Here is a 26,562-nt window from a genome sequence, read left to right on the forward strand (position 1 = left end):
TCACCATGACAACCAGCTGTCCAATCAGCTGGAGTTTTATACATGTGTGAATGTGTGTTCTGTTTGTTTAATAAACATTTCCTTCAGAGGAGTTCTGGCTCTGTAGAGTGATTTTCTGCAGGTATAGATTGAGGCGCTCCGTGTTGTGCTGCGATAATGAGGCTTTATTTCAGATTCATCGAAACAAAAAAAGAACAAAAACAAATCACAGAATTCATCCCTCTCTTAATGAACATATCCACAGATCTGTACACGCAGAGGCCTCAAGGTTTCACATCCTTTAAAGATGTATTGCGCAGTCTGGCAGTCAGCTTCTTGGTCTCTGCCTGTTTGGCTGCAGCAGCCAGTCTGAGCTGCTCTGCTACACGCCAGGGCTGGTTCTTTTTAGGATGCAGTTTCTGGAGGGGGAAGGAAAAAAAAAAAAAAGGTGTTTAATAAAAAAAAAGGACAAATGGAGTCGGGCAAAGTCACATTTCATGAGTAAAAAGTTCACAAGGACGTGTTACCTTCAGCTTTTTCTTTGCTGGGTCATGCACTGCTCCATGTCGCCACAGGCTCTCCTGATTAACAATGAGACCAGTTAGCATACAGTGTTTCAGCAGTTTAAAAGGTTTAGGTTAGCCATAAGTTCACAAAAAAACAAACCCACAGAGAGCAGCTCAGACCTTAATGTGCTATTTTTTTAAATAGATTCCACATGCAACCAAGTAGAGTGATTTTGAAGCAGCTGAAGACACAGGAGAACATTTATGATTTTCAGTTAGTCAAGATAATCATCTGATTGGAACATTTCCTCTGTAGGAAATAGTCCAAAGACAAACTAATTGAATGCAGTAAGGTCCAGTTTGTCCAAACTTAGTGACAAAACCTTTATCATGTGAATACTAAGCCATCAGTACATCTACAACCCTCTATCTTTAAAGCATTTTATATGATTCAGCCCAGCATTGCTTCCATGTGTGTGCAGTGTGTTCACCTTCATGGCAAAGCGCTTCCCACAGCCAGCATACGCACAGCTGAACGGCTTCTTGCCCTCGTGATCTCCCAGAATGTGGCTCTCCAAGTTAAAGCGGCGAGTAAACTTCTTGTCACAGCTTTTCCTCGGACACGACAGCTTCGTCTTCTCCCCAGTGTGGACGTGCAGCTCATGTAGGCGCAAGAACCAGGCATTGTTGAAGAGCTTTTTACACTCTGCACACTGAACCTTGACTGAACAAAGGAGGTCACGTCAACACAGTGACAAGGTAGGTGATGCATTCTCTATTTCCAGCATGAAGTTCAAACCTTTGTGTTCATTTCTGTGCTTTAGATATTCTGTCCATGTCTTTCCATGAAAGGAGCATGCTGCATCCTCACAGGGGTAGCCTGCAGCAGAAACACACAGGGTTAAGAGTTTTATTTTGATAAACAAACAGTCAAAAAGTTATAAAAGCATTCAGGTTCTTCACCTACCTGCATGCACTCCCTCATGATGCTTCAGTTTGCCATGAGTGGGAAATTCTCTCGCACAGCCGTTGAAAGAACAACTACAGCACGAGTCAAATTAGATGTTTTCAAAGCTTTAAAAAAGTAACAATATGAATGATTATTTACATTTACATTAGTTCTGTAGACACTCACCGGAAAGGTAGAATCTGTTGGTGATCACCCTTATGAGCTTTCAGCTGGTTCCTCTTGTTGAAATCTTTTCCACAGCCCTTATGGTCACACTGAAAGAAAACAATAAGAGCAAAAGCAAGGTGCTTCATCTTAGGAAACTCAGCTCTGCCTGAAGTAAAATCAAAGAAAAAAAAAAACCAAAGCATTATTTCTGATACTGCTTTCCTGGTGCCGGTGGACTCGAGCCATGTGGTTCTTCATGCTGTTATTTGTGATGAAGGCCTCGGAGCATCCATCATCCAGACACCTGATCCAGAGTAGAGAGAAAAGGCAGCTTGGTACGTGACAAGAAAATCCCATTTTTATTATTTACGGTTGTTTAAAATACGCCCTTACTTGTGTTGTTTCTCTCCACTGTGATTAAGCTCATGTCTGGTGAGCTGATAGCGAGTGCAGAAGCTCTTGTCACAGCTCTCACAGGAGAAAGGTTTCTACGTTCAGTGAAACATTTGGTATAAAACACAATGTTGGGTATTTTCATTTTTCTGTTGGACTTCCAGCGTCTGAACCACTTACCAGTCCTGTGTGTTTGCAAAGATGAGCCTCGAGCTTCCATGACTTACTGAATTTAGCTTTACAATCGAAAAATGAGCATACATAGCTTTTTTGGCTTTGCAACCTCTCCCCCATCTTTAATATGAGATGTCAGATGTGGTGTTTTGGTTATACAAAACTAGTAGTAAAGGGGCAGGACTCAAAGTGGTCTGCAACCAGCTGCTCACCTGGGAGTGATTTATCTAATTGGGCTGTACCATTTGGAGCAGGAAAGGGGGGTTTTCTACCTCCCCTTAATTTAGAAAAATACTAAAAACTGAGTTTATACTTTCACACGTTTACCTTAAATTAATATGATTTCCCTTCAAACCTTTAAAAACATATTTGACTTTCTACAGCTCTGCTGAGGTGTAACTTATGTTTGATCCAACATTTTAGTTACTGCTGACACTGATACTCAAACATCATAAAAGTCCCTTGAGTTTTTTTTTCCTCCACATTGATTGATTTGGGCTTTAAAAACGTCACCAAGGCTCCTTGCAGTATGCCTCTCTATCTGCTGTATTGGTGTGTGTGTGTGTTGTGTGTGTGTGTGTGTGTGTGTGTTTGTGTGTGTGTGTGTGTGTGTTGTGTGTGTGTTGTGTGTGTGTGTGTGTGAGGTGTGCAAGCATGAGGAGAGGCGACTGTCTGTCTCCATTAATCTCAAACAAAGTATTTACTGCTCTAATCTTAATCTTATCATCCGTTAATCCTGTTTTCTGATAGCAGAAATGTATTGATGCTAGAAATCAGTCTTCAGAAAAATCCTTTCTAACCCACAAACCTGACATTAAATCAACCTGCCCCAGTCTTTACAGCGGCGTATTAATAACTTTGAAACAAATAAATTATACACTCTCCTTGTAGAGATGATTTATTTCAGAAGCAATAAAAGGTACCTTGCTAAGTTTAATATATTTATGGGTTTAGCAGCTTTAACCTTAGGCCTGTGGGACCAGTACTTCAAAGTTCATTGCTAATGTTAGAAAACTACAGTTAAATGATGTCAGGTCCCACATATTAATACTCAGCATGCTGACTTTATGAGCATTTGATATCCTAGCTGAATGTTAAACAGATTATTTTCAGAAGTTTATTGGCCGCTGTTTATTTAAGGTTAAACAGTTCTCTGACAAAGCTCACTTGAACTTAGCTTTGCCGTTGTGTACTGACACAAGTGAGAATTAGGCCTATGGAGTAAAATTTGCTCTGCATAGTGTAACAGAAGAAAGTTATAACTGCTTTGGTTATTCAGAAACATGTCTCTCAGTTAGCAACCATAGCTTGTTGTATCTTACCAAGCCTGTTGCTACAGCCTGAATTTTACTATATGATTTATTAATTCAGTTGTTAATGGTTGAAAAAAGATTAAACTGTTTCTGATCTTAATTTTTACTTCTTCTAGATTTTAGTTAAAGTAGCTGTTCAGTTAGCTATCAAAAATTACCATATGCTGCTTAATGAGATAACATTTTTGATGCTAAAACATTGAATTACAGTAGTACAAATAAAAAAACAATACTTTATAACAGGGGTTCCCAAACTTTTCAGCCCAAGACCCCCAAAATATAGGTGCCAAAGACTTGTGACCCCTTCTGTCCCTCAAAGTGGTTAAATGTTGCTTCATACTTCATTTACTTCAACTTCAAAATTAGTTTACCTACATAATTAACTGTTAGCTAACCCTAACCCTAACTTTAGGAGTCATCTGGCAACAAAGAAAGGCAGAAAACTAATAAAATGTGCTGATTTGCAGGGTTTTATTTCAAATGCAAGTACAATTTTTGTCTATATTTTTACAATAATGGGTAAAATAAGAAAATTTAGATTACTTAAAAAAAACAAAAAAATCTGGAAGACATCTTGCGACCCTCCATTCGTGTCTTGCGACCCCTCAGGAGGTCGCAAGACACGGACTTTGGAAACCCCTGCTTTAAAACATAAAGTCTTCCAAAAGCTGACATCTGCCTTAAGTGTGTCAGTAATATTTATCACAAGCAGCTAAAAGGACCTGGTTATCATGCAGCACTGTGCTGAATTTTTCAAGGGTACTTTTCTTGTTTATGACCTCTTTTTGTGTCCGAGATATTTTTCTTTAAAAGGTTTAGAAGACTCTCCATGAAGGAAAACATGTCTTTCCTTGAGTTAGAAAAAAACCCAGACCACCTAATAAGACTATCTGCTTGTCCAAACATTAGCACTCACCCTGTGTGCCCGTGCCCTGCTCTATATGAAACCTTTGACTCACTTTGCGAATAAGGCCTATTGAGAGCCTGTTGGCGTTACCCTTGCTGCCCTCCCACGCTTCAGTGAACATACCTGGGTCAGTTGACACTGTTATCAACCTCCTCCTCTTCCCATCCGGTTCCCTCCACCTCTGCTGTCAGGGCCAGGATCAATACAGCTGGCCCAATCTTCACATATGACCATGCCCCCCCCTTCTGTCTCTGATAACCACACAGACTCTATCACTCCACCTATCACACACACACACACGCGCACACGCACGCACGCACACGCACACGCACACGCACACACACACACACACACACGACACACACACACACACCACACCACACACACACACACACGCACACACACACCACACACACCACACACACACACACAGATACAGCATGTTTGGCTCTGCTGGGATTTCCTTGTACCTTTGTTAAACCTGCAGGCCTATCCCATCACAGACACACACGTATATATATTATTTGCACATACTGTCCTACCCACAGTCGCATGTACATCTCGTTGAAGCGATTAGAGGCTTTTCTTTAAGAGTAGTAAGGTTGAGGCCTTAGATGGGGGTAACTAGAATAATGTTTAGAGGGTTTCTCATCGCCTATAGTGGAAACAAATTGGGTGTTTATAGTAATCAAATATGTTTATTCAGGTTTTTTGCTTGAATTTTCTTTCATGTTGTGCACTTTTTTTTCATTTTAGATCTCAGTACTTTGTCGTCCAACCCCTTTATTCAGAGCAACCCAGAATCATTACTGTGACGAGTACATTGTTATCCTAAAGGACGAGTGTCCGACTAAATAAGCCTCAATTCAAACCTGAATAACCTCAATGAGTCATCAAATATTCAAATCAGATTAACCTAATTATACAATATGAACCAATTTTATAATCACAATTAGTTTAATGACATATTTGCTTTATTGATGTAAAAATGTATGTATAATGTCATCTCTCATTATTAATTCTTGTTTATTTCTTCATTTTAATTCGGAATCATCCCACGTCTTCTGTAACTGCTTGGTTGGTGTTTTTAGGAGTAAGTTTCTTCCAATTTTTGCTCCTTACTCCCAAAAGGCACATTTCAAACATATTCATATAGACTATTTCTCTCATAGACTTAGGCTCCAATGACAAGTGACTATGTGACCTGTGGATTATCTAAAGTAACTGGGACACATTTGAAATGTTCACCACTTGAAACTCTACAAAGTGAAATGGGTGAATTTGTCCTTTAATTTAAGAGTGATCCATTTACACCTGATGTAATGCCACATTTCCAAACATTCTCCTCTTGCATCCTATAAGCCCGTCTGTGTCCATGTCCAATGATCTACTGTGTGTGTGTGTGTGGTGTGTGTGTGTGTGTGTGTGTGTGTGTGTGTGTGTGTGTGTGTGTGTGTATGTGTGTGTGTATGTGTGTGTGTGGGCGCGCGTGTGTGTGGTTAATATGTAACACCCCAGGTCGATACGGCTGCTCTGAGCTGCAGACCAAGCTGACAGACTCAATCTGTGTGTGTCAAATGTGTGTGATTAAGGAGTTCATAGTGCTCCACGGCTTTTATCCACAGGCCTCGTCTCCCTGCCCTCCTCCCTTTTTGTCCTTCTTTCCTTCTCTGTTTACTTTTGGTTCCTTCAATCAGTAACTCTCATGAGTCAGTACCACACAGAGTATGTCAGCACACACACACACACACACACACACACACACACACACACACACACACACACACACACACACACACACACACACACACACACACACACACACACACACACACACACACACACCAGAAGCCTTACTGTAGAAAAACAGGACAGATTAATATCATATTACACTACGAGAAGAGAACATTTAAAAGTGTGGAGTCAGAAAAACAGAGTTTTCAGGGTATGACGCTTGGAGCTGTGATACATTTGATCTAAATACAACAAGCTAATCCAATCAATACCAAGAGCTTTGGCTGCCAACACACTCATTGATTGATTGCATTTTATTTTTTCACGAGTTTTTCTTCCTCAGGTTGTTGGATACTGATTACTCGGTCCTGATAACACCTGGGTCTGAATTCCCTGACCTCAGGCCTGCGGGGTTAGGAGGATGAAGAAAGACAACCTCTGCAGGTTTATCTCAACGTTATTGTACACACAAGAGGATTACAACATACGTTATGTGTACAGACCTGATTCCTTCAGGAAATCAGGGCTCCAAATATGAAGGTTTATCCTACTTCAAGATACTTCCAACTTTAACTAATGTGCCCACAGACATTAAATAAAGTCCTTGAACCAATTCACAATTGGCCTTTCCCTCCTGATCTCTCTCTCTCTCACACACACACACACACACACACACACACACAAACACACACACACCTCATCCTGTCAGCTGCTGGCCCTATCTCTGTAAACTGCTGCTAATTCGTGTAAATATTGGGTAAAGTACCGAGGTGGGATGAGATTACCTATTTGTCACATAACCAGCCAGCCATTCACCACTGATTAAACAGCAAACATTAAGTGCTCCACTCACATGTACACACACAGGGCTGAAACATTAGTCAACACACACACATTCATATGTGACTGATAAGATTTGTTTTTATGAGATTAAAAAGCTGAATTATTGAGACTGTTCTTATCAGCTAATAATTACATGCATCAAAAACAGGAACTTAAAATTAAAGTGGATTTAAGATGTTTAAACTGAGCAGAATTAAGTCATGAATTAGGATACACCTCTGCAAAATTGAAAACAAAGATTATCAAAACTACTCGTCAAAACTGCAGCTATGAAATTCCCAAAATTTGTATGTCAGAAATTTTAAGGCAAAAGGCTTTAAAAATAACATGTATATCTTTTTATGTGATTATTTTTATATGATCTACTCTTTGTTTTTGTTTCATTCAAGTGTGCATAGGAAAGCAAATTACTTTTCTTGTTTAAAATAGGCTCAACAAATTAAATAATCATGTTATATTCTCATACAATGCCCCTCTGTAGAAATGTGGATTATAAATAACATTTATACCTGATGTATCACGCTGAATTTATTTCAACTCAAGTTATAAAGTGACAAGTAAAGCTTGTTTCAGGGGAGAAAATGTCCAGTTAAAACATGTTAATGGTAAAAAGAGAGAAAAGGTCAACCTTAGTGATCCTCAAAACTAAATGAGTGTTAAAGTAGTGTACTGTACAGTAGTTCAACTGTATCCTGTTGGTGCACACTGCCACCTACTGCACAACAGCTGAACATCCACCTTAGGCACCCTCTGAGAACCACTGACTAATGTATTCCTAATTTCCCAAAAGCTCAAACAGAATTTGGCAAAAGGGCTTTTAGGTGTTCTGCACTCTCAGCCTGGAATTTATTGCAGAATAGCTTGAAACTCGAGGAGCTGGTGTCTCAATGTTTTAAATCTAAAATGGAAGACTTTGAAGAAGAATCTTTAGGATGTTGTTGTTTTTAGTGTACCTTGTTATACAACTGCATCCGAGGTATTGCTCTTTCAGTGACAAACGTTGTGCTTGTAAATTGTACTTTGGTTCTCTGTAACTTTGTTCTTCGGTGCTGACTGTCTTGGCCAGGTCTCCCTTGAATAGGAGATCTCAATGGGACCAACATGGTTAAATAAAGGTTACATAAAATAAATAAAAATTGTAGTCCTACTCAGAACCAGTTTAATTTCCTTTTAACCAGTTTAAGTTATGGGATAGAAACCCCCCCCCCCACTCTTCTTTATAATAATATTAAACAGATTTTCTACATCAGCTCTGAGATGCTGAAAGGAAAGGATGCTCCATAACAGCTAAACTTCACATTAAGGTTGTGTTGAGCATCACTTCAGCGAGTTATCCTTAGAAACAGTGAGGCTGTTTTACATAAAAGTGAAAAATCAATGTACTAAAATATGGAATTTAACAGGCTGACTTTTATTTGTTAAATCAGTCAGAGGAAACATGCACACCGAGTGACGTCTACTCAGTTTTAAGATCAGTGCTTTTACTAAGAAAGAAACCCAGGTGCTTTTGAGTTATATTTTGGGGCTTTTACACCTTTATTTAGGGAGGGCAGTGGATAGAGCAGGAAACAGGGAGTGTGTGGGGGAATGGTGTGCAGGAAAGGGGGCCACCTACTATATCAAATAAATCCATGCCCAGGTGTGTATGCTAAGTGCTTTTACATTTCATGTCACATTCATACTCTGATGGCAGAGGATGCCATGTTAAGCGCCCATCAAAATGAACTAGCCCCATTCACACATTGATGGAAAAGGCACCAGGGCAGTTCGGGTTTAGGCATCTGACCCAATGACACTTAGGAATGTGGAGAGTGGAACTCGGGATCAAACCCCCAACCTTCTGATTGAGAGATGACCCTCCCTACCAGTGAGCCACAGCCGCCCAAATGACAGTAGCTACACTAGTCACAGTAAGCAGCTGGATGGACTCATTCAGCGCTGTTTTAAAGTTGTGTTTTTTTGTGCTTTTTACAACCTTTATTTATAGAGGACAGTGGCTAGTGTGGGAAACTGGGAGAGTGGGGGGAATGACATGGGGGAAAGAGGCCGCAGGCTGGATTTGAACCCAGGCCAACCACTACATGGCGCGCAACTTAACCATTAGGCCAAGTCCACATCCATTCCACACTGTTTAAAGTTATCACAGCAGTGCTTTTCATTCTTTCATTAAAAATGTGGATATGTTCTTGAAATGCAGCAAATAGCTTCATCTATAAATTAATGAAATAACTTGATACAGGAGTGCGTGTGAACTTCCAGTGCTTGTGCTGGCCGCTCTCAGATCGCCGGTGAAATGAAATAGCAGTTTGATTTCATTTTTGAATCATTAGGAGGAGGAGTATCATCACTGAGCGACAGCACAGCATGAAGAACACAATCATTCACAAGTCAGAACAGACGACAATACGGCAAGTGGTGTGTGTACAAATATCTTTTATTCAGTGAGCTCTTTATGCCATGAACTCGTAGGGGATTGGCTCCAGCAGCTGTGGTGCGTTCTTCTTGCTGCTGACGAAGTGAGCATCACGAGGAGGAGCGGGCTGAGGAGACGAGGAAGAGGTTTGTTTAGGTGACTAAATATTAAAACAATGAAGACATTTAAAAATGTGAAAAACAGGTCAAACACTTCAGAGGAAAAACTTCACATTTTTAAGTCTTACATCTTCTACAACACGGCACATGGACCTGACACTTTCCAGGATGTTTTCCATTTATTTATTTTTGGGGAAAGGAAAACAAGTGGAGTAAAAAGGTACAGGATCATTTCATACCTGGCGTTTCAGTTCCACCCAGCTGCCCTTCTGCTTAGCCTCCATCTTCCTGGCCTCGTTCTCTTTGACGCGCTGCAGGAAGCTGTCCCTGCTCTTTGAGTGCTTCACATGCTCAATACGCACGTTAATCCTCTTGGCCAGGATCTTTCCCCTGTGAGAGCCAAGGAAATAAATTAGATCATCCTCAACAGATACAAAAAAAAAAACTACCTCAGAGCTTATCTAAAGAAATACATCATCTGAATATCTGCACTCGTCTGCTGTCTCCTCATCACAACCCCAGCTCAAACAGGAGTTAGTCTGGGGCTCATAAGGATGGAATACTCTCCCCCACGTGAATGACCTCTCAGCACATTAACAGCACTGATGGCAAAGTGAAGATGGGGTAATGTCCCTTTGTTTTAACAGAGCATAACAAAACAACTGAACCCCAGACTCACAGGTCTCAGGAGGAAAAGTACAAAATTACAACTCAAGCTGTATTTATATTAACACAACATTAAGACTTCTACAGAGTTGTATGAAAACACCACTGACAACATCTACCACGTTTAAATGACGAGACGTGATCAATGAATAAAACTGATCTACTGTGTTTACTTCAAACATAATTAAACATGTTGTCCTTTAATAGCCAGGCCACATTACTATAAAATATCTACACACGTTGATATGTGGACGTCCTACTTACTTGACCTGCTTGTTGACAATGATGCCAACAGCATGCTGGGTTACATTGTAGACCCGTCCTGTCTTGCCATGGTAGCACTTGTGAGGCATTCCTTTCTGAATGGTACCTGTACCCTAAAGACAGAAATCACACCACACAATGTTGAACACAGAAGACGCTTTTTAAAAATTACAAAATCGGCACAGCAGGCACCGAAAACTGCTGTTTAAATCTGACAAGGCTGAGCCTGTTTACGAACACTTAAAGCTACAACACCACGGAAAAAACTAAACAGCTGTCCGATTATTTCCTCAGACTTTAGCTGAAGCTGTTTTTCATTTTCTGAAGATGACTGCAACTATCCAAAATGTTTTATCCCCCATTCATCTGTGGTAAAGAAGTAAATCTTTAAGTTGTCAAAGATCTAAAATGCTTTTTATAATCTCACAAATTTCAAGATGACTCGAGATGTAGTGAAAAGCTTCAACAGAAGATCAACATTTCTGGAGATATTAAATCATTAGGGTTATTTTCAATGTTTCCACAGTTAATAAAATCATCATGTAACTGTACCTCAATCTTGACTCTACATGAAGGCCTCAATTTAATACATATCCTCTATATTATGATCCCAAAAGAAAAAGTGGGCTCACCTTGATGTCAACAATGTCGCCCTTCTTGTAGATGCGCATGTATGTGGACAGAGGAATTGGGCCTGTGGAGCAAATGTAACCAGTTCATGTCATTTTGAAAGTTTTGACAGCAAGTTTAAAGCAGTTTATCGAATACAACTTTGAAATACTGTAATCTTATGATTCAGATATAACTCAGTACTCACCATGTTTGCGGAATTGCCTGCTAAACATGTACCTCGTCCCCCTCCTCTTGCCTCTGGTGTTCGTCATGGTGCCTGATTACTGAGAGAAAACACACTTCAGTTAGTTTAGACAGCCAGCGGTTTACAAAGTGTAACATCACGCCTGCATGATGGAGGATTTCAATTAATGACAACCTAAACTATCAACATACGCGTTTAGAACTGAACTGAAGGGTTGTTTTGGACGCACAAGATTGACTTAACATTACACCAAAAACCGCTGAATACCCATGACTGCATAAGAGAGCATGCTAACGCTAAGGCTAGAGCAGTGAATACATTTACAAACGCCTGACCCACTGCTTCAGGAGCCAGGTGTGTGTAGTGTTAAAACCCTTCTTAACCGAAATAACCCAGGCGCATATCAAATATCAATGAGAAGTTGTATTTAAAGGACGACAGGGTGTTGAGAGGAAAGCAGCTTCTGCTCGTTTGGCTGCAGCAGGGCCCACATGGAGAGCCACGCTGCTGGTCCTCCTCACATTCAACGGAAAATACTCATCAACGGGACGTTTTTAAAATACACCTGACCCACAGAGACAGAGGGTCCCATCTACGGGAGGTTGATGTATACAATAATGTACCTCGGTTATGATATTTAAGCACAAAACTTTAATTTAAAACGGAGAGGCTCTTACCCCCGGTCTCAACAAGATGGCGGGTACGGCGGAAAGAGAGATTGGAGGACCCCAGACTCCTCCTTGTGAAATACAACACAGGTAGACCGTGATAATGCCTGAACCAAAAATGAGGCTTATTTTTTAGGATAGAATTTGGGAATGGTGAGTTACAGATCATGTAATACCCTGGTAATACCTATTTTCGAGTATCATATGGTTAATTTTGGTGTGTTCATACAAAACAAAGATGTTGATTTTTTTGTGTAATCATATTTCTAATGTAGGAAAAGTATTTTTTTTTCAGCGGAGTAGATTCTTTTAAAGTAACTCCAATTTTTTTAGCGTTGTAAATCACTTAAAAATATTTGTTCACTCCATCAAAACAGCTGAAAAAAAGAAGTGAAACTCTGAATTACTTGAGTTTTATTTTGATTAAACCCCCACATTTTTAACCTGTTTTTATTTCACTTTGATGTATGTTATGACTTATTTGAAGATGTCAGATATGTATTGTATTTTCTCGTATTAGTTTGGTCGTTAGATCATTTTTGTCAAAAGAAAGTGCTGCTTGGAGTAATTTGTAAAATGTTTGACAGCTCAATGCCTGTTGAAAAAAATAAATAATGAACCTTGATTCAATTTAATTGACATTTGAAGAGGAATAAAAAAGTACAAAGGTAGCCTCTGTCATAATCAACCCTGTCAAGTTACCTCAAAAACAGTTCTTTAATGCTTGTTACGATGGTGCATATATAACAGCAACAGCAGTTTTGATGATACGCATGCGCAACACTCAACCAAGGCTAACCTTCTTCCACTGTATTTGATAACATGGGGAGTGACTTGAACACAGTTTTGGATCAAACTTAATGTATTGTACAGATATCGGCTCGACTCTGACAGCTTGGAGCTTGTGTGACTCTCGTAGTTGATCCTCTGCGGCCGTGAAGGACGAAGAAGACGGTGAAGAGGAAGAAGAAGAGGAAGAAAGTGGAAGTGGATGAATTTCTGCGGCGGTTGGACTTTCAGTCGCGAGCTCAGCAGAATCTCCTGTCCGCTCTCGCGCGGGGAGCTCAGTCTTGTGAGCGCGCGGCTGTGTGGTGGAAGATGGCGCTAGCCGAATGGAAATGCTAATGACAGTCTCCAAATTTGCCTCTTTTTGTACCATGGTAAGCGCACTGCCGCCTCAAACCCGCGTTAGGAAGATTATTGGCTGTTAGGGAAAACGTGGAATCAAGTATGCTTGCTTCTGAACCGCGGAATAATAGATATGATAGATGTGAGCTGTGAATCCTGTCAGTGCTAGCCAAGCAGTTTTCCTCCCACTGCCTTCCTGCTCTGCTCGGTCTGCTCACTGTGCCAGATGGGCCCTTTAAATACACGGATCTCTCTCAACTCATACATTAAGAACTTATTAGGTTAATCAGTTTATCTGAGCACGGTGACAGTGCACCTGCTGTAGCTAACTAGCTAACGTGAAGGTAACGTGAAGCTAAAGCTGTGCTGCAGATTGCAAACAACTGGAGCACAGCTGGAACACGGATGACCTCAGGATGGGAAATGATTAATCTGTAGTACGTGGAGGTGAATAATGCTTAAACCAGGCTTCAGTTTCACTGGCCTTGGACGAACTACCAGATCGTATAACCGCAGGTAATGACGACATTGTTTAACATGAGCTACGCAGTTGTGGACCCGGTCCAGGTGCACGTCCACTCTGCACACTTTTGTTGCAGTCCACATAATGCATTGTTTTCTGTTAACCCTAACAAGATATGACTAGTGCGTGCCCTAATGCGTCCCATTTCTACCCTCAAAATATATCCTGTATTATAACATATGTAAGGTTTACCTCTAAGCAGTTTGTGCATATAAAATCTGATAGAGTGAGTGTAAGCACTGAGCAGGGACAGGTCTGTAAAGGTGATGCATGCTTTTAGTCTTAATGGCATTAAAGGGCAGGGTGGAGGTGGCAGCCATTCGTTTTATCTCAGCTACAAATAACCTTGCAAATGCAAAGCTGTTACCATCCACTTTGGCAGCCGATTGCTGACTTACTTGATTTTTATCATGTACTAAATACTAGCTGAACTGACTGTATATCTCTCTCTCTCTCTCTCCCTCTCTCTCTCCCTCTCCCTCTCCCTCTCCCTCTCTCTGTGTGTTTGTTTACAGGGCGCCAATGCCTCTGCTCTGGAGAAAGAGATTGGATCTGAGCAGTTTCCTGTCAATGAGCACTACTTCGGCCTGGTCAACGTAAGAGAACAACACGCTCACTTTGTTTACGTTCTCGCCTCACTCACACTCGCACTCACTCTCACTCTGTTTGTTTTCAGTTTGGGAACACCTGCTACTGCAACTCGGTGCTGCAGGCTCTGTACTTCTGCCGGCCGTTTCGGGAGAAGATCTTGGCATACCGCAGTCAGCCTCGGAGAAAGGAGAACCTGCTCACCTGTCTGGCTGACCTCTTCCACAGTATCGCCAACCAGAAGAGGAAAGTGGGCGTCATACCACCCAAGAAATTCATCACACGACTGCGCAAGGAGAATGGTTAGTGCTTTATGATCACTTATGTGCTTCATTGTCTTCTTGTCTCTCCTGGTTGGCTGCTGACTCCTGAAGGTCTGGATGAAATTGGTTAAGAAGACCCTGAAGTTCATGTTTCACATGTTTAATAGCTGAATCCACTCTCTAAAGAGTCCCCCTCTTTTTGTGTCTCAGAGCTGTTTGACAACTACATGCAGCAGGATGCCCACGAGTTCTTGAACTACCTGCTCAACACCATCGCAGATCTGCTTCAGGAGGAGAGGAAGCAGGAGAAGACCAATGGCCGCCTCGCCAACGGCACACTGGACTCCCAGAACAACAACAGCAACGCAACACCTGCTCCCACCTGGGTCCATGAGATCTTCCAAGGCACGCTGACCAATGAGACGCGCTGCCTCACCTGTGAAACGGTAGGTCAACATGAAGGGACCGTTTCAGCGACAGACGTCCTTTACAGTGTGATGCGCTACCTGAACTCAGATGAAGCTTTTCTAGGGGCAAAGATACAGACGAGTGTGAGTTGTTTGGGTTAATGTCTGTTGGAGTGTGTTATTGACTCCTCGGCCCCCGTAGCATAGCTGTAAGATATGTCAGTGATAATTAGCAGATAGGACTCATTCGTCTCACGTTAAGTTTTACATGAGTTGCTGTATTTTTCTTACTTTGATGTCCTCCAGATAAGCAGCAAAGACGAGGACTTCCTGGACCTCTCTGTGGATGTAGAACAGAATACCTCCATCACACACTGCCTCAGGTGAGTTAATGTGGAGCTTCTTCGGGTATGCAGGAGAGATGATCAGTGAGGGATTGACATGAAATGAATCTCCAGCTTAAGGAAAAGTTGTTTTATTGTGAAAATGTAAAACTTCTGATGCTTCCAGCTCGTGGAAAAGGAGGAGCGTTTCTTGCCCGTCGTTTTCTTTCATGAAGTTCAAACAAAGGTTTTTGTTTAAAGTCATCGAAGCCATCACCTGTTTTCAGATGTTTGAAGATAATAATCATCAGCAATGATTCAGTCTTTGATTATTCTAAGCAGGTAACTTCATAGAAGCAACATTTGTAGATGCCGCTGTCTCCTCGTACTTGAATTTTATTTTGAAGAAGGTTGCACAAAGAGTTCTCACGGAGGGATGTCTGAGTCTGCAGGGATTTCAGGGATTCCTCTGAGTTAGAGGAAACTTTTGAAGAAGGCTGAAATGTACACTGTGCGGTGTCCTTCACAAACTTGAGGAGACTGCAGGGGGTTATTGTGGAATTCAAATGGCGTATTCACTGTTTTTTGTCTTTGTGTCTCTCAGAGGTTTCAGTAACACAGAGACTCTGTGCAGCGAGTACAAATACTACTGTGAAGAATGTAGAAGCAAGCAGGAGGCACACAAGAGGTCAGTATCCAGGTCCATCACCGTGCACTCTTCAGCCTCGTGTTTCTCTGTGCGTTCATTAGTATTCAGACATGATGCCTGACGCTGTGTTTGTGTCCTAGGATGCGTGTGAAGAAGCTACCGATGATCTTGGCTTTGCACCTAAAGCGCTTTAAGTACATGGAGCAGCTGCAGCGCTACACCAAGCTGTCCTATCGGGTCGTCTTCCCCCTGGAGCTCCGCCTCTTCAACACCTCCGGGGACGCCACCAATCCCGAGAGGCTCTACGACCTGGTGGCCGTGGTGGTGCATTGTGGGAGGTGTGTAGGTGCAGACACAGAATGCAACACCTTTATGACCGTCTCCACAGCAACCAGAGACAGGCAGAAAAATCTCTATTTATAGAAATGAGCTTTAAACCTGTTGGCACAAGAAAAAAGGTGCTTTAGGATTTAGATCAGGCAGGAGAAAACACAGACCCTCGTCCGTCAGAGTTCAACACGTCTTCTCAGTGTGTGGGAGTTTGTCTGTCTGTGTTTATACACGCCGCTCCCTCCCTCCCCACGCCTTCTGAAACAGACTCCAGCGCTGCACGACTCCGCCTGAGAATCATTTATTAAAGAAAGTGTATTTAAAGGTCAGACTCGGCTGGAGTTCAGCAGGTGAGTGGTACAGATGTTAATTATCTGTCTGAGTATTCCGCTCACTCTCTGAGCTCAGCTAACATTCTCAGCTCCAACTCACCAAGGCTCATTTCAGAGACGGATTATAAAACGATTTCAGGCCATAGATCATCTGGGATTTCAGATCAGTGATGTCGGAGTACAGCTGAAAGCTAAAGAGGGCAACAGCAGAGACACCAGAAGATGTTAAAGTATTAAACTGAAACAAAGTCATCCTTTCTCTTTATGCAACTCTCTTGGGCGTCTCTTTGCAACACATGAAAAGTCCACCATAGAGCATCGAAGGAGCAACGCTAGCATTACTAACACTATCTGAACAGCATCCTCTGCAGTCTTTGGATGTTTTTGAAACCGCCTACTTCCTAGCAGTACGTACTGATTTGGCCAAAATGCAGTATGTAGTAAGTAGTATGTGAATAAGAGTGAAATCTGCAGTATGCAAAAACTCCCCGGATGTCGTATTGATTTGGGAAAATGTCTCAGTATGTATCAGACTAGTCTCCCTCACGTACTGTTTCCCACAATGCACAGCGCTAATGTTCTGCTTCTTGTTTTTTGAAGGGGGGAACTTTATGATTAGGTGCTGTGAAAATTGTTACATTCCATATAAACCATATCTTAACTTTATAATCAAAAGTGATGCTAAAGAAATAGTTTCACTATCAGCCTGGCCGTTGTTTACTTCCATTTTCTGAAATCGGAATTCCAGCAACGCCTGGCTCTGCATACTGCAGAATAGATCCAACAGAACAGTCATACTAACTGCTACCTTCAGGCGCAGTATGTAGTATGCAGTACACAGTACATACTACATACTACATTTGTAGGTAGTAAGTAGCAGGCGGTTTCGAAAGCAGTCTTTGTGTAGCTATCTCACGAGCTACATGTCTGCTTAGCCTTAACAGACCTCAGTCTTGCAGCCTTTGTACAGCTGTTGAAATCAGATTTTCTTCCTTTTTGATTGCTGATGGTTGTAAATAGATGTTCAAAAAACACAAAAATGTTTCTAACCAAGCTTAAAGGGATGCATTCTGTGTGAAGTGGATATAACTGAGTGTAAAACTGTTTCTTCTTTATGTCCAACATGTTTGTGTCTAAACAGAGCTTTACAGCGAGGATACTCAGGCTGCTGAGTGATTGAATTCTCATATAGCAGCTAACTGTCGTCCTGACTCGTGCTGCACAGCTATCATATCACCAGCCTTAAATACCCTTATCTTGTTTTAAAAGTAACACAGCGCTCCAAACCGATTTCCTTTTAAATCTCCCTAACCATATCCCAATATCACACCTTCTCGTGCTCTGACTTGGAGTGCTAATGACAGCGATCCTGCACGTCACCTTTGAGGGGTGGTTTGTAGTTTCAGTCAGTCGGACATGTTGATGTAATTTCATTATTGATTGCATTTTCTCAATGATGCAGAATCTTTGTATGGTGATGTTGTAGTTATCATCAGCCACATGTCTGGTATCATGTTGTGTTATGAGTTACTCAGGGATCCCCTCACTGAGATGTGTGCGGTGGTGTTTCAAATAGATGCTTTGATACTTTCCAAAACCACACGCTCTAAAATGAAACAGTCTCCTCTATTTTTACGCATGACGGTATCGAAAAGCACCAATGCGAGAGAGTTAGAGGTGAGTGGTCGATCGACATCGAGTCAAAGTTTAGAGAGAGAGTGCTGGTAAAGAAAACAAAGGGAGTGAAAAATCGAATTAGCAACATTATCTTCTGATTATTTTAAAGTGGTTAGGTTATTTAACAAAGACATAAATACCTCCAGACAAATGTGGAGGAAGGTGCTAGATTTTTGTTTGTTTGGTGCTGAAGTCCCGCCTCTTCCTGCCGGTTGTGTCTCTGCTCCACCCTACGCAGCCGTCACAGCCTCTGTGGTACTAACTGTGATCCTTTACAAGCCGGCAAACACTAAAGTTTTTAAAATTCCTTTAACGCTCCCAAAGAAGCACAGGTTCTGTTTGGGTCTGTGTCAGACAGACAGAGACACAGTGGTGTTACCTGGCCCCTCATTGTGTTCTCTATCAGTCCCAACCTGTAGACTGCACAAAAGCTGACACCTCCACTCACGTCTTTGGATGATATTGATAAGTCAGAGGACATATTTGCGTCTTTGGTCTGTGCATTACTGTCAGGAAAGTGTTACTTTGTCTTTCTTTACTCCCAACACTCTGTCAGATGCTGCTCCGTCTCTGTGACGCAGTGTGTGTGTCGTAAATCAAAAAGTGACAAATGAATCAGATGGATGCAGGAGTTGATTTTTTGTTGTCATGCTGTTGAAACGGGTAGAAATATCATGTGGTTGTAATGAAGGTATCGTGACGTCCCTGGTTCCAGAGCTGTCTGTGTCAGGTCTCGTCAGAGGCTCTCAATAATGTCTCAAAGGTGAAAGCAGTCGTTAATGCGAGTGTATGAAAACCTTTTTAATGAACAGCATAAATGAAGAAGTTGGAGTAAGCTCAGATTAGTCAGGTCTCAAACAACATTTGAGTCTCTCTGGTGTGAGCTGATGAATGAAGCGCTGGAGAAAGAAGGTTCCTCCTGAGGTGTTTGAACTTGAAGAACAGATTCATGATGGAAAAGTGAAACTTTGTCTCATATATAACAGATGATACTGAAACGCTCTGTTTCTCTATATTTTTGCTCACTAAAAGAAGCTTAATGACCCCTGAGACACTGATCATTTACTGTAACGGGACATGTGTCAGTGCTGGACAGCTCTAAGGTCACATCTACTTTCAAACAAAAATACAAAGCTTCTCACTTTACTCAGCTACACAGTCTTGCAGATCTTCAAGGTCAGACTAAAATGTGCAAAGAATTTAAAGTTGACTCTGTAGAGCTAATACAGTCTATGTTTGTTTTCAGTGGTCCAAACAGAGGTCACTACATCGCCATCGTAAAGAGCCACGACTTCTGGTTGTTATTTGATGATGACATCGTGGAGGTAAGTGACCACATCTGGATTTTGATTCACAGTCACAATCACACTGCAGTGTTTCATGTTTTCGTGTGTCGTCTCCGTGTTCCTGCAGAAAATCGATGCACAGGCCATAGAGGAGTTCTACGGTCTCACTTCTGAAATCTCCAAGAACTCTGAGTCGGGCTACATCCTGTTCTACCAGTCCAGAGACTGAAGGTGGAGCAGCGTGTGTCAACGCAGACACCAGGAGAGAACCGCTCTGTTCCTCTCTGGGGGCCGCAGCGGACCATAAACGCACCACAGCAGCCCGCATGGTGTCACACCTGATTGTGCAGCTGTAGTTCATACTCGTGCTTTTACGCACTCAGCTCAGCCTTGGAAGCAAACCCCCTATAACCTCCCTCCCTCTTTTTTTTCCTCCCTCCTTTCCGGCTGGATGCTGCTGCTGCCGCCTGGACTTTGAGACGATAATGAATGAAAACTGTGTTTAGATTGTTTTTAAAAAAAGACCATGAATGAGGGTTGTACAGATTTTGGTCGGTCGTATGAGTGCTGTATTAGTTTTTGCCTTGGGTGTGGGGTCGAATGGGTATTTAATAATTCATATAATGTAATATTGGCCTGGTGTCTGCACCCCCACGTTGTTTTTCTGCACTGGGAGGAAGGGAGAGCGGATCATGTTTTTGATCATGGATGTAAAGGTGGATGGGTGTGATGGGGCACACTGGGGTGTATATTTCTACAGTGTACAGGATGGTATTTGTATAAATATTACAAGAAGATAATATTATCATTGGAAATGTTAGACCTTGAGAAGATGTATTAACACTATGGTGCACTTTTGATACCGTTTTGTAGGTGTTGGCAAGTTTAACGTGAGGGTTTGCTTAAAAGGCCTGTTGTGAAGCGATCATTTTCTGTTTTAAAGAAAAGAAATAAAGCGAGTCAGATTGAGGCTGGGTGTGCTATGTTCTGTCTCCCACAGGTGCGCACTGATGACTCATACAGCTCAATGTTGCCCCTCACTGGTGCTGCCTGGTAGCGCTGCTCTCCCACTGCAACAGGAGCTATTTTTAATCCATTCAAACCCTACAGGCAGGGAAAAGAGGGGAAAACAGTGGACACCAGACTAGATCAACTCACTAGTCACATCAGCAAGGCGGACACCGGCCCGAGGTGTCTACGAGCAGAGCCGCAGTGATGGAGGGGTGAGGCAGAGAAGATGGAGGACAGATGAGAGACAGGAGGGAGGGGAGGTTGGTGGTGACACACATCAGGGATGCTGTTAATAGCACAGACAGACCAGAATAGCAGGGCATCACAGGAGAGGAGCCTGTCTTTGCAACCTGCATCTTTAGATCTGAAACTCAAGTCAGGCCTCAAATCACTGCAGCTGAAAACTCCTCAGATTATTGAGCTGATTCTTCAGCGGAGCTCAGATGAGGTTTGTGTTGAATGTTGCAACATGTAGTCTCGCCTGTGGAAATCAGTCTGGAATAATGAGCAGGCTTGTGGAAATATTGAAACACAAACGCGCACACGCACGCACCTGTCTTTGGCCTTGAGACCAGACTATACTTAGACTTAACCGGTCTCTGGAGGTCTAGCCCATTTGGGACTCCTCCTTTACCAATCCCCCCCCCTCCCATCCTCCCATCCTCCTCCTTTCCTCCGTGCACTGCTCCCCGCACAGCCGCAGTCCACGGCGATGCGCCGTTAACGGCAGAGCCGCCTCGCGCTCTTTTCTTCTTCTCCACCATCCCCGCTTCCAGGCAGAGAGGACCAGCATCCCCCCCATCCTCCCTCTCCCCGGGTTGTGCGTGTCCGCCCGGCGCTGCTGCACCATCCTTATCAATAACATGGAAATACAGAGCAGTCGTTCTTCCATCTAGACGTCAAGCGTCACCTCACTGAGTCAAGGTAGGCTGGGCGGCGGCGGATTGGGATTATTGAGCATCCTCGACATGCATGGAAAAAATGCACCCTGCTTTTTTTTTTCCCTCGAGCATCCTTCTGCTGACGTGGAGCTGCTGGGGTGCAAGGTGCATAGAGGGTAAAGCTGCACCATATGGTCAGCAGTGTGAGGTGCATGCATGGCGGACAGGTTTTATTTCCATGTCGGGCGCGGTATCTACTTCTCAAGGTGTCTGACAACTGCGCGGGTTTTGCCGGTGCCGGTGGAGGATTATCGACATTTTCTGATGTGGCCTGAAATTTGCGGCAAAGCCTGATTTGGTTTTCACTTTCCATGTTCACAGATTTATAAACAGAGCTCATGATGTGCGGTGTTATCTGTTAAAATAGCCCTGACAGATAATGTGAATCTTTAGAGGATAACATGACCTGTTAACACTCTGCAGCTAAACTGTTCTTTGTTTAGTTGTGAACTGATTTATTTATTCAAATTTAAATATTTCCAGTTGAAAAGTCTGCTTTAAGGTATTATCCAGTCTCCTGCATAATATGCATGTGCAGGCCTGCATAAATCTGGACTCCATCTGTTTATGTTATGAAATGCAGGTGTCTTATAAACTACCACTATCCAGGGGCGTACACAGAGGGGGGCTGGGGGATTTATGAATTCAATCCCCACTTTTTAGAAAGATTAACAAAAATATCAGCATTTAGATTAATTCATGTTTTTTGTCACTGTTGGATGAAGGTCTTTCATGATATAAAGATATGACTATTAACAGTCTTCTTCTGTGATTCTATTTCAGACGGGGGGCACAATGAGTGAAGAGCCATCGGTCACCCCCAGCTGGCTGACCCCTGACCCTACAGCCTGGGCCAGCGGAGGTGGGGGACCGACAGACAACAGCACCAGCCTGGGGACGTTCCCACCAGACATCCTGACACCCAGCCAGCTCCCCCTGCTGGTCAACCCCTGGGACATAGTCCTGTGCTCATCTGGGACTCTGATTGCGTGTGAGAACGCCCTGGTAGTGCTGGTGATCTGGCAGAACCCGGCGCTCAGAGCTCCCATGTTTCTGCTGATAGGCAGCCTGGCACTCGCGGACCTGCTGGCCGGATTAGGCCTGGTGCTGCACTTCACCTGTGCCTACCTGGTCCGCTCCGACTCAGCTCAGCTGTTGACGGTGGGCCTGGTGGTCGCCTCTTTCTCGGCTTCTGTCTTCAGCCTGCTGGCCATCACGATAGACCGCTACCTGTCTCTGTACTACGCCCTCACCTATAATTCAGAGCGGACTGCGGCCTTCACCTACACCATGCTGGTGCTGCTGTGGGGCCTGTCGCTGTGTCTGGGCCTGCTGCCGGTCACAGGGGTCAACTGCCTGGCAGAGGAGGTGACCTGCAGTGTAGTGCGTCCGCTCACAAAGAACAACATCGCCGTGCTGTCCGTCTCCTTCTTGCTCCTCTTCGGCCTCATGCTGCAACTCTACGTTCAGATTTGCAAGATTGTGATGCGCCACGCTCACCAGATCGCCCTCCAGCACCATTTCCTGGCTGCTACGCCCCACTACGTCACAACACGGAAAGGCGTGTCCACCTTGGCCATCATCCTGGGTACCTTTGCTGCCTGTTGGATGCCATTCACTGTCTACTCCCTAATCGCTGACTATACCTACCCACCACTCTACACCTATGCCACTCTGGTGCCTGCCACCTATAACTCTGTCATCAACCCTGTCATCTACGCCTTCCGGAACCAGGAGATCCAAAAGGCGCTGTGGCTGGTGTGCTGCGGCTGTGTGCCCGCCAGTGTGGCTCACCGTGCGAGGACCCCTAGTGACGTGTGAGCGTGCAGACCCAGGTGGGAAGAAAGAGGCGCCCTGGGTCAGCTCTGCTCCTCACTGGATGTGTCTGGTGTCATAGCGAGCAGCGGCAGGGGAGGTCAGGGGCGCTGGAAGAGGGCTGTGGCTTCCCTTCAGGCTGGAGATGTTTTTGGAAGACGAGGATTGGTTAGAAATCCACAGCCCACCTTGATGGATGTCGTTATTTTCCTTTGTTCAATCACCATAGGGCACAGCATCTCACTGTCTTCCCCAGCAGAGGCGGCCTCAGCGCGGAGCAGCATCCCGCCCCCCTCCCGTTCAACTCGTGCCACGCCCTTTCTCTGTTCTGCAGAGAGCGCTGAGTGCGTCACGTGTTACAGGCAGCAGCTGTATATAGAATGTGCATTTGGTTAACAGCACGGGAGCTTTGGTTGACACGTGCTTGTTTTTCCCTCAAATAGGAAGGGGATTATTAGTTTGCTGTGGTGTGCGTGCGTAAAAGCGCACGACAGATTAACAAGGCAGTATGAGAGGAGAGGAGAGGAGAGGGCGGCCGCGGCTGAACACGCAGGCTTTTCCACATAAAGCCCGTCTGGAGCAGCATCCCGGCGCTCTGCTGCTGCACTCTGAACGTGCGTCGAAAGCTAAACAGCCGCGGAGAGCTAAAAATAGACCCGGCTCTCTCTGATCCGCGCCCTGCGTCCTCTCCACAGACGCCGAGAGAGAGAAATCAAGACGTTTCTTCTTCCCCTTTTGCCTTTCTGAATTCCTCTGTCTTCTTCTCTTTATGGATTGTGCGTGAATGTGTTTTATGTCTTTGAGGCTCGAGATGCAGCCCCAGGAGACCAACCGTTACCCCCCTCCTCCATTTTTTATGATTAACAGAGGCACCAAACCGAATATAAGCCTTTCGGATTATGTAACCACCCTGTACCCGTCCTCTGTCACTTTTTAAAGGAGATTGTTTTTGACTTTTTGAATGTTTGGAAATTATTTTTCATTTTCAAAAAGCCAAAATTTGAAGGACAAAATATTTTTTAAAGGATAACACGAATTTTCAACGTTTTAAAAAGATCACCATAATGACTCAGTTATGGAAGTGATCATTTGTGTGGAAATCTTCAAAATCTGAATGTATGCCCATTTATTTGACCTCCTTTGGCCTCACCATCATAATATCTGATCTGCATGCATGACTTCGTTGTAATTTGCATGCAACAAGAACAGATTTCCTTTCTCCTCCTGATTTCAGTGTAATGGGTCATCACTTGATCGCTCCCTGACATCATCGTGACCCTAATAACTTAGTTTGTGTACAATGTACCAGAGTAAACCTCATATTTATCACAATGAGCTACAGTCATCACTGGAAGTCTCTTTTTAAAGGCGCTTCTGTCTTTGTTGAAGGTTGGAGGTCTTCTGACTGCTTCACTTTGATCATGATTTCAGTTCACTGAGTTAAAAAACTGTCAGCTGCTCTGAGTACAGTGACCCGTCATGTTTTGGACTCATAATTAGTTTACAAACCCAACGAAAGTCCAGCCTTGTTCCTTCAGATCATGTCAGCAATAACTCGCCTATGAATGGAATTGTGTCAATGTGCAGCAATACTCAGACAGCAATAACATCCACGTCACACCACGACTCCTTCCTGCAGAGTGAAGAACCACGATGGTCGCGTTACGTGTCAAAGTGAACAGGTTACAGGCTTCAGAGAAACACCTTAACTTGGCTGCAGGACGAGGTCGAGCGACTCATCCGTCATGGTGACCCCTCTTTTATTTGGCCTCAGCTCCTTTCTGTGAGTGTGTGACTCGTCCTGTAACCTTAAGTGTCTATGTGTGATTTGGGGACTTTGTTTTATGTGTATGTGGTATGATTTGCATGGCCTCTGGGTGTGTGCATGTGTGTGTGTTTGTGATCCAGCAGCTCAGCATACCATAATGTCTCCCTGTGTCGGGGATAAAAAACAGGCCTGTGTGGGATATGAAGTCCTGTTGACCACTGACCTCTGAGGATAATGCTGCCAGTCTTCCTGTCGGTTCTGTGAGCAGTGGCCTGGTTACGTGTTTGTCAGGCTTTTATTTTGGAGAGAGAGAGAGATGGGACAAGGATGTGGAGAAGCTCCAGCACTTCAAGCCAAAGTGAGAAAGGACTCTGAATGAACTGAGATCCTGGTCCTGCTGGGTTTTCTGTCTTGTCTATCACTTGTATTCTATGAACTAATCCAGTCTGGTCGAGGGAGGCGTCTGCTAAGTGACCTCTGAATGATTCTATGAGCTAAAAACGGCTGCGTCCAAATGCAGAAACAATGCTTCTTCTTCTTTCCTGGTTTCACCCCTCTGTGAGCCTGATCCAGGCTTCGTAGAGAGCCTCGATCAGGTGAAAGAGTTCAAATTAAACGGGGTGAATGAGTGAGGAAAGCAGGAGTGAAGCATGTTCTGAGTGTTAGGATGCAGCTGGTCTATGTGAACTTGTGCACAGTGTCAGACTGAACCCTGTAGTTATTGGACGAGCACCAACAGGTCAGGCTGGCACATTGAAATACCATCACAAACTCTATTCCTTTACCTTTTGAGAGAAGTCTATTTTGTTATATTCATTGAGAAGTTATATTTTTTTCCACTTCAGTCTGGCCTGAATTCTTTCAGATTCTGATGTTGTACGATATAACGGCGCTGTAAAGCCTTTTTCTGAATGTAGTAATAATCAAATTGTTTATTGAACCCCCTCCTCCTGTTTGTTTCTGTAAATACGGCATGCTGAAGAGGAGGGACTCTACACCACCATGCATGGTGCTACCAAAGCCAGGCAATCTTAGAGGACGAGTTTGGTTGCACCTCTTTTTGAATGACATGTCTCCACTTCTGCTGTCGATGTAGAAATACTTCTGTTAGGATTCATCGCTTCAATATGCACCGTTTTGAAAAGGGACGACGGAACAACTTGGCTACACAGGCTGAGGGAAACTGGAACACAACTTCCTCTGATGGTGAATGTTTCCTCGCGGTACTGTGGAGACGTTCATGTTTGAACGGGTGTGAACAAGGGCTTTGTATCCAAGAATAGTATGAAGACTGTGATGTAGGATGTAATACTTCTCTGTGTACACACACCTGTTCATCTTTACAGCAGGCTGGAGAGAGTTTATAAGACAACGTGTAGCCAATGAGGAGGTGTCTGTGTGACGGTTACTAATCTAGAGCTAAATATCAAACACTCAAGGGCCAGTGAGTGTGAGTGAGTGTGTGTGTGTGTACGTGTGTGTGTGTGTTTTGAGGTGGTGGAGGTGAACACCACAGGTAACAGCATCTTGTGTAGACGTATGCGTAGTTTTCAATGTGAAATGCACTTTATTTTTTGGATGAAAATGGCACAACAAATTAAGTATCTG

General features: G+C 43.4%; 4 protein-coding genes and 1 long non-coding RNA gene across 5 annotated transcripts; 3 read left to right on the forward strand and 2 right to left on the reverse strand.

The window, feature by feature from the left end:
- Nucleotides 1-143: 143 nt before the first annotated feature.
- gtf3ab (general transcription factor IIIA, b) lies at nt 144-2,381 on the reverse strand. The gene is made up of 9 exons (XM_034706102.1): nt 2,176-2,381; nt 1,996-2,090; nt 1,798-1,906; nt 1,621-1,709; nt 1,453-1,526; nt 1,285-1,365; nt 977-1,209; nt 507-560; nt 144-398 (listed from the first exon to the last, which is right to left on the reverse strand). Exons 1-9 carry the CDS (start codon nt 2,287-2,289, stop codon nt 264-266), a joined length of 984 nt encoding a protein of 327 aa, XP_034561993.1. The 5' UTR covers nt 2,290-2,381; the 3' UTR covers nt 144-263.
- LOC117828791 lies at nt 797-6,743 on the forward strand. The gene is made up of 2 exons (XR_004634495.1): nt 797-1,244; nt 6,467-6,743. It is a non-coding gene; the product is annotated as an uncharacterized LOC117828791 (long non-coding RNA).
- A 2,639-nt stretch (nt 6,744-9,382) lies between these two features.
- Nucleotides 9,383-12,023, reverse strand: rpl21 (ribosomal protein L21). Its single transcript, XM_034707066.1, has 6 exons — nt 11,923-12,023; nt 11,246-11,324; nt 11,061-11,122; nt 10,429-10,541; nt 9,738-9,888; nt 9,383-9,506 (listed from the first exon to the last, which is right to left on the reverse strand). Exons 2-6 carry the CDS (start codon nt 11,310-11,312, stop codon nt 9,417-9,419), a joined length of 483 nt encoding a protein of 160 aa, XP_034562957.1. The 5' UTR covers nt 11,313-11,324; nt 11,923-12,023; the 3' UTR covers nt 9,383-9,416.
- Nucleotides 12,024-12,674: 651 nt separating this feature from the next.
- Nucleotides 12,675-20,389, forward strand: usp12a (ubiquitin specific peptidase 12a). The gene is made up of 9 exons (XM_034707064.1): nt 12,675-13,073; nt 14,080-14,160; nt 14,241-14,454; nt 14,626-14,861; nt 15,129-15,205; nt 15,750-15,833; nt 15,935-16,132; nt 19,380-19,458; nt 19,547-20,389. The coding sequence occupies exons 1-9, from the start codon at nt 13,026-13,028 to the stop codon at nt 19,646-19,648; spliced, it is 1,119 nt and encodes a 372-aa protein (XP_034562955.1). The 5' UTR covers nt 12,675-13,025; the 3' UTR covers nt 19,649-20,389.
- A 914-nt stretch (nt 20,390-21,303) lies between these two features.
- On the forward strand, nt 21,304-26,425 carry gpr12 (G protein-coupled receptor 12). The gene has a single exon (XM_034707065.1). It carries the CDS (start codon nt 22,167-22,169, stop codon nt 23,190-23,192), a length of 1,026 nt encoding a protein of 341 aa, XP_034562956.1. The 5' UTR covers nt 21,304-22,166; the 3' UTR covers nt 23,193-26,425.
- The last annotated feature ends 137 nt before the right edge of the window (nt 26,426-26,562 follow it).

This window comes from Notolabrus celidotus, chromosome 17 (genome assembly GCF_009762535.1).
Source record: "Notolabrus celidotus isolate fNotCel1 chromosome 17, fNotCel1.pri, whole genome shotgun sequence".
Taxonomy (NCBI): Eukaryota; Metazoa; Chordata; class Actinopteri; order Labriformes; family Labridae; genus Notolabrus; species Notolabrus celidotus.

Bases quoted from the DNA above. Each gene is read 5' to 3' on its own strand.
- rpl21 (XM_034707066.1), bottom strand. From the start codon at position 11,312: ATGACGAACACCAGAGGCAAGAGGAGGGGGACGAGGTACATGTTTAGC. The intron at 10,542-11,060 runs GTGAGCCCACTT...TTCTGTCTTTAG, and splicing joins GCGACATTGTTGACATCAAG to GGTACAGGTACCATTCAGAA. The intron at 9,507-9,737 runs GTATGAAATGAT...TCGTCTCCTCAG, and splicing joins GGGTGGAACTGAAACGCCAG to CCCGCTCCTCCTCGTGATGC.
- gpr12 (XM_034707065.1), top strand. From the start codon at position 22,167: ATGAGTGAAGAGCCATCGGTCACCCCCAGCTGGCTGACCCCTGACCCT.
- usp12a (XM_034707064.1), top strand. From the start codon at position 13,026: ATGGAAATGCTAATGACAGTCTCCAAATTTGCCTCTTTTTGTACCATG. The intron at 14,161-14,240 runs GTAAGAGAACAA...GTTTGTTTTCAG, and splicing joins ACTACTTCGGCCTGGTCAAC to TTTGGGAACACCTGCTACTG. The intron at 16,133-19,379 runs GTGTGTAGGTGC...GTTTGTTTTCAG, and splicing joins GTGGTGGTGCATTGTGGGAG to TGGTCCAAACAGAGGTCACT.
- gtf3ab (XM_034706102.1), bottom strand. From the start codon at position 2,289: ATGGGGGAGAGGTTGCAAAGCCAAAAAAGCTATGTATGCTCATTTTTC. The intron at 2,091-2,175 runs GTAAGTGGTTCA...CACTGAACGTAG, and splicing joins TTTGCAAACACACAGGACTG to AAACCTTTCTCCTGTGAGAG. The intron at 399-506 runs GTAACACGTCCT...TTCCCCCTCCAG, and splicing joins CAGCAAAGAAAAAGCTGAAG to AAACTGCATCCTAAAAAGAA.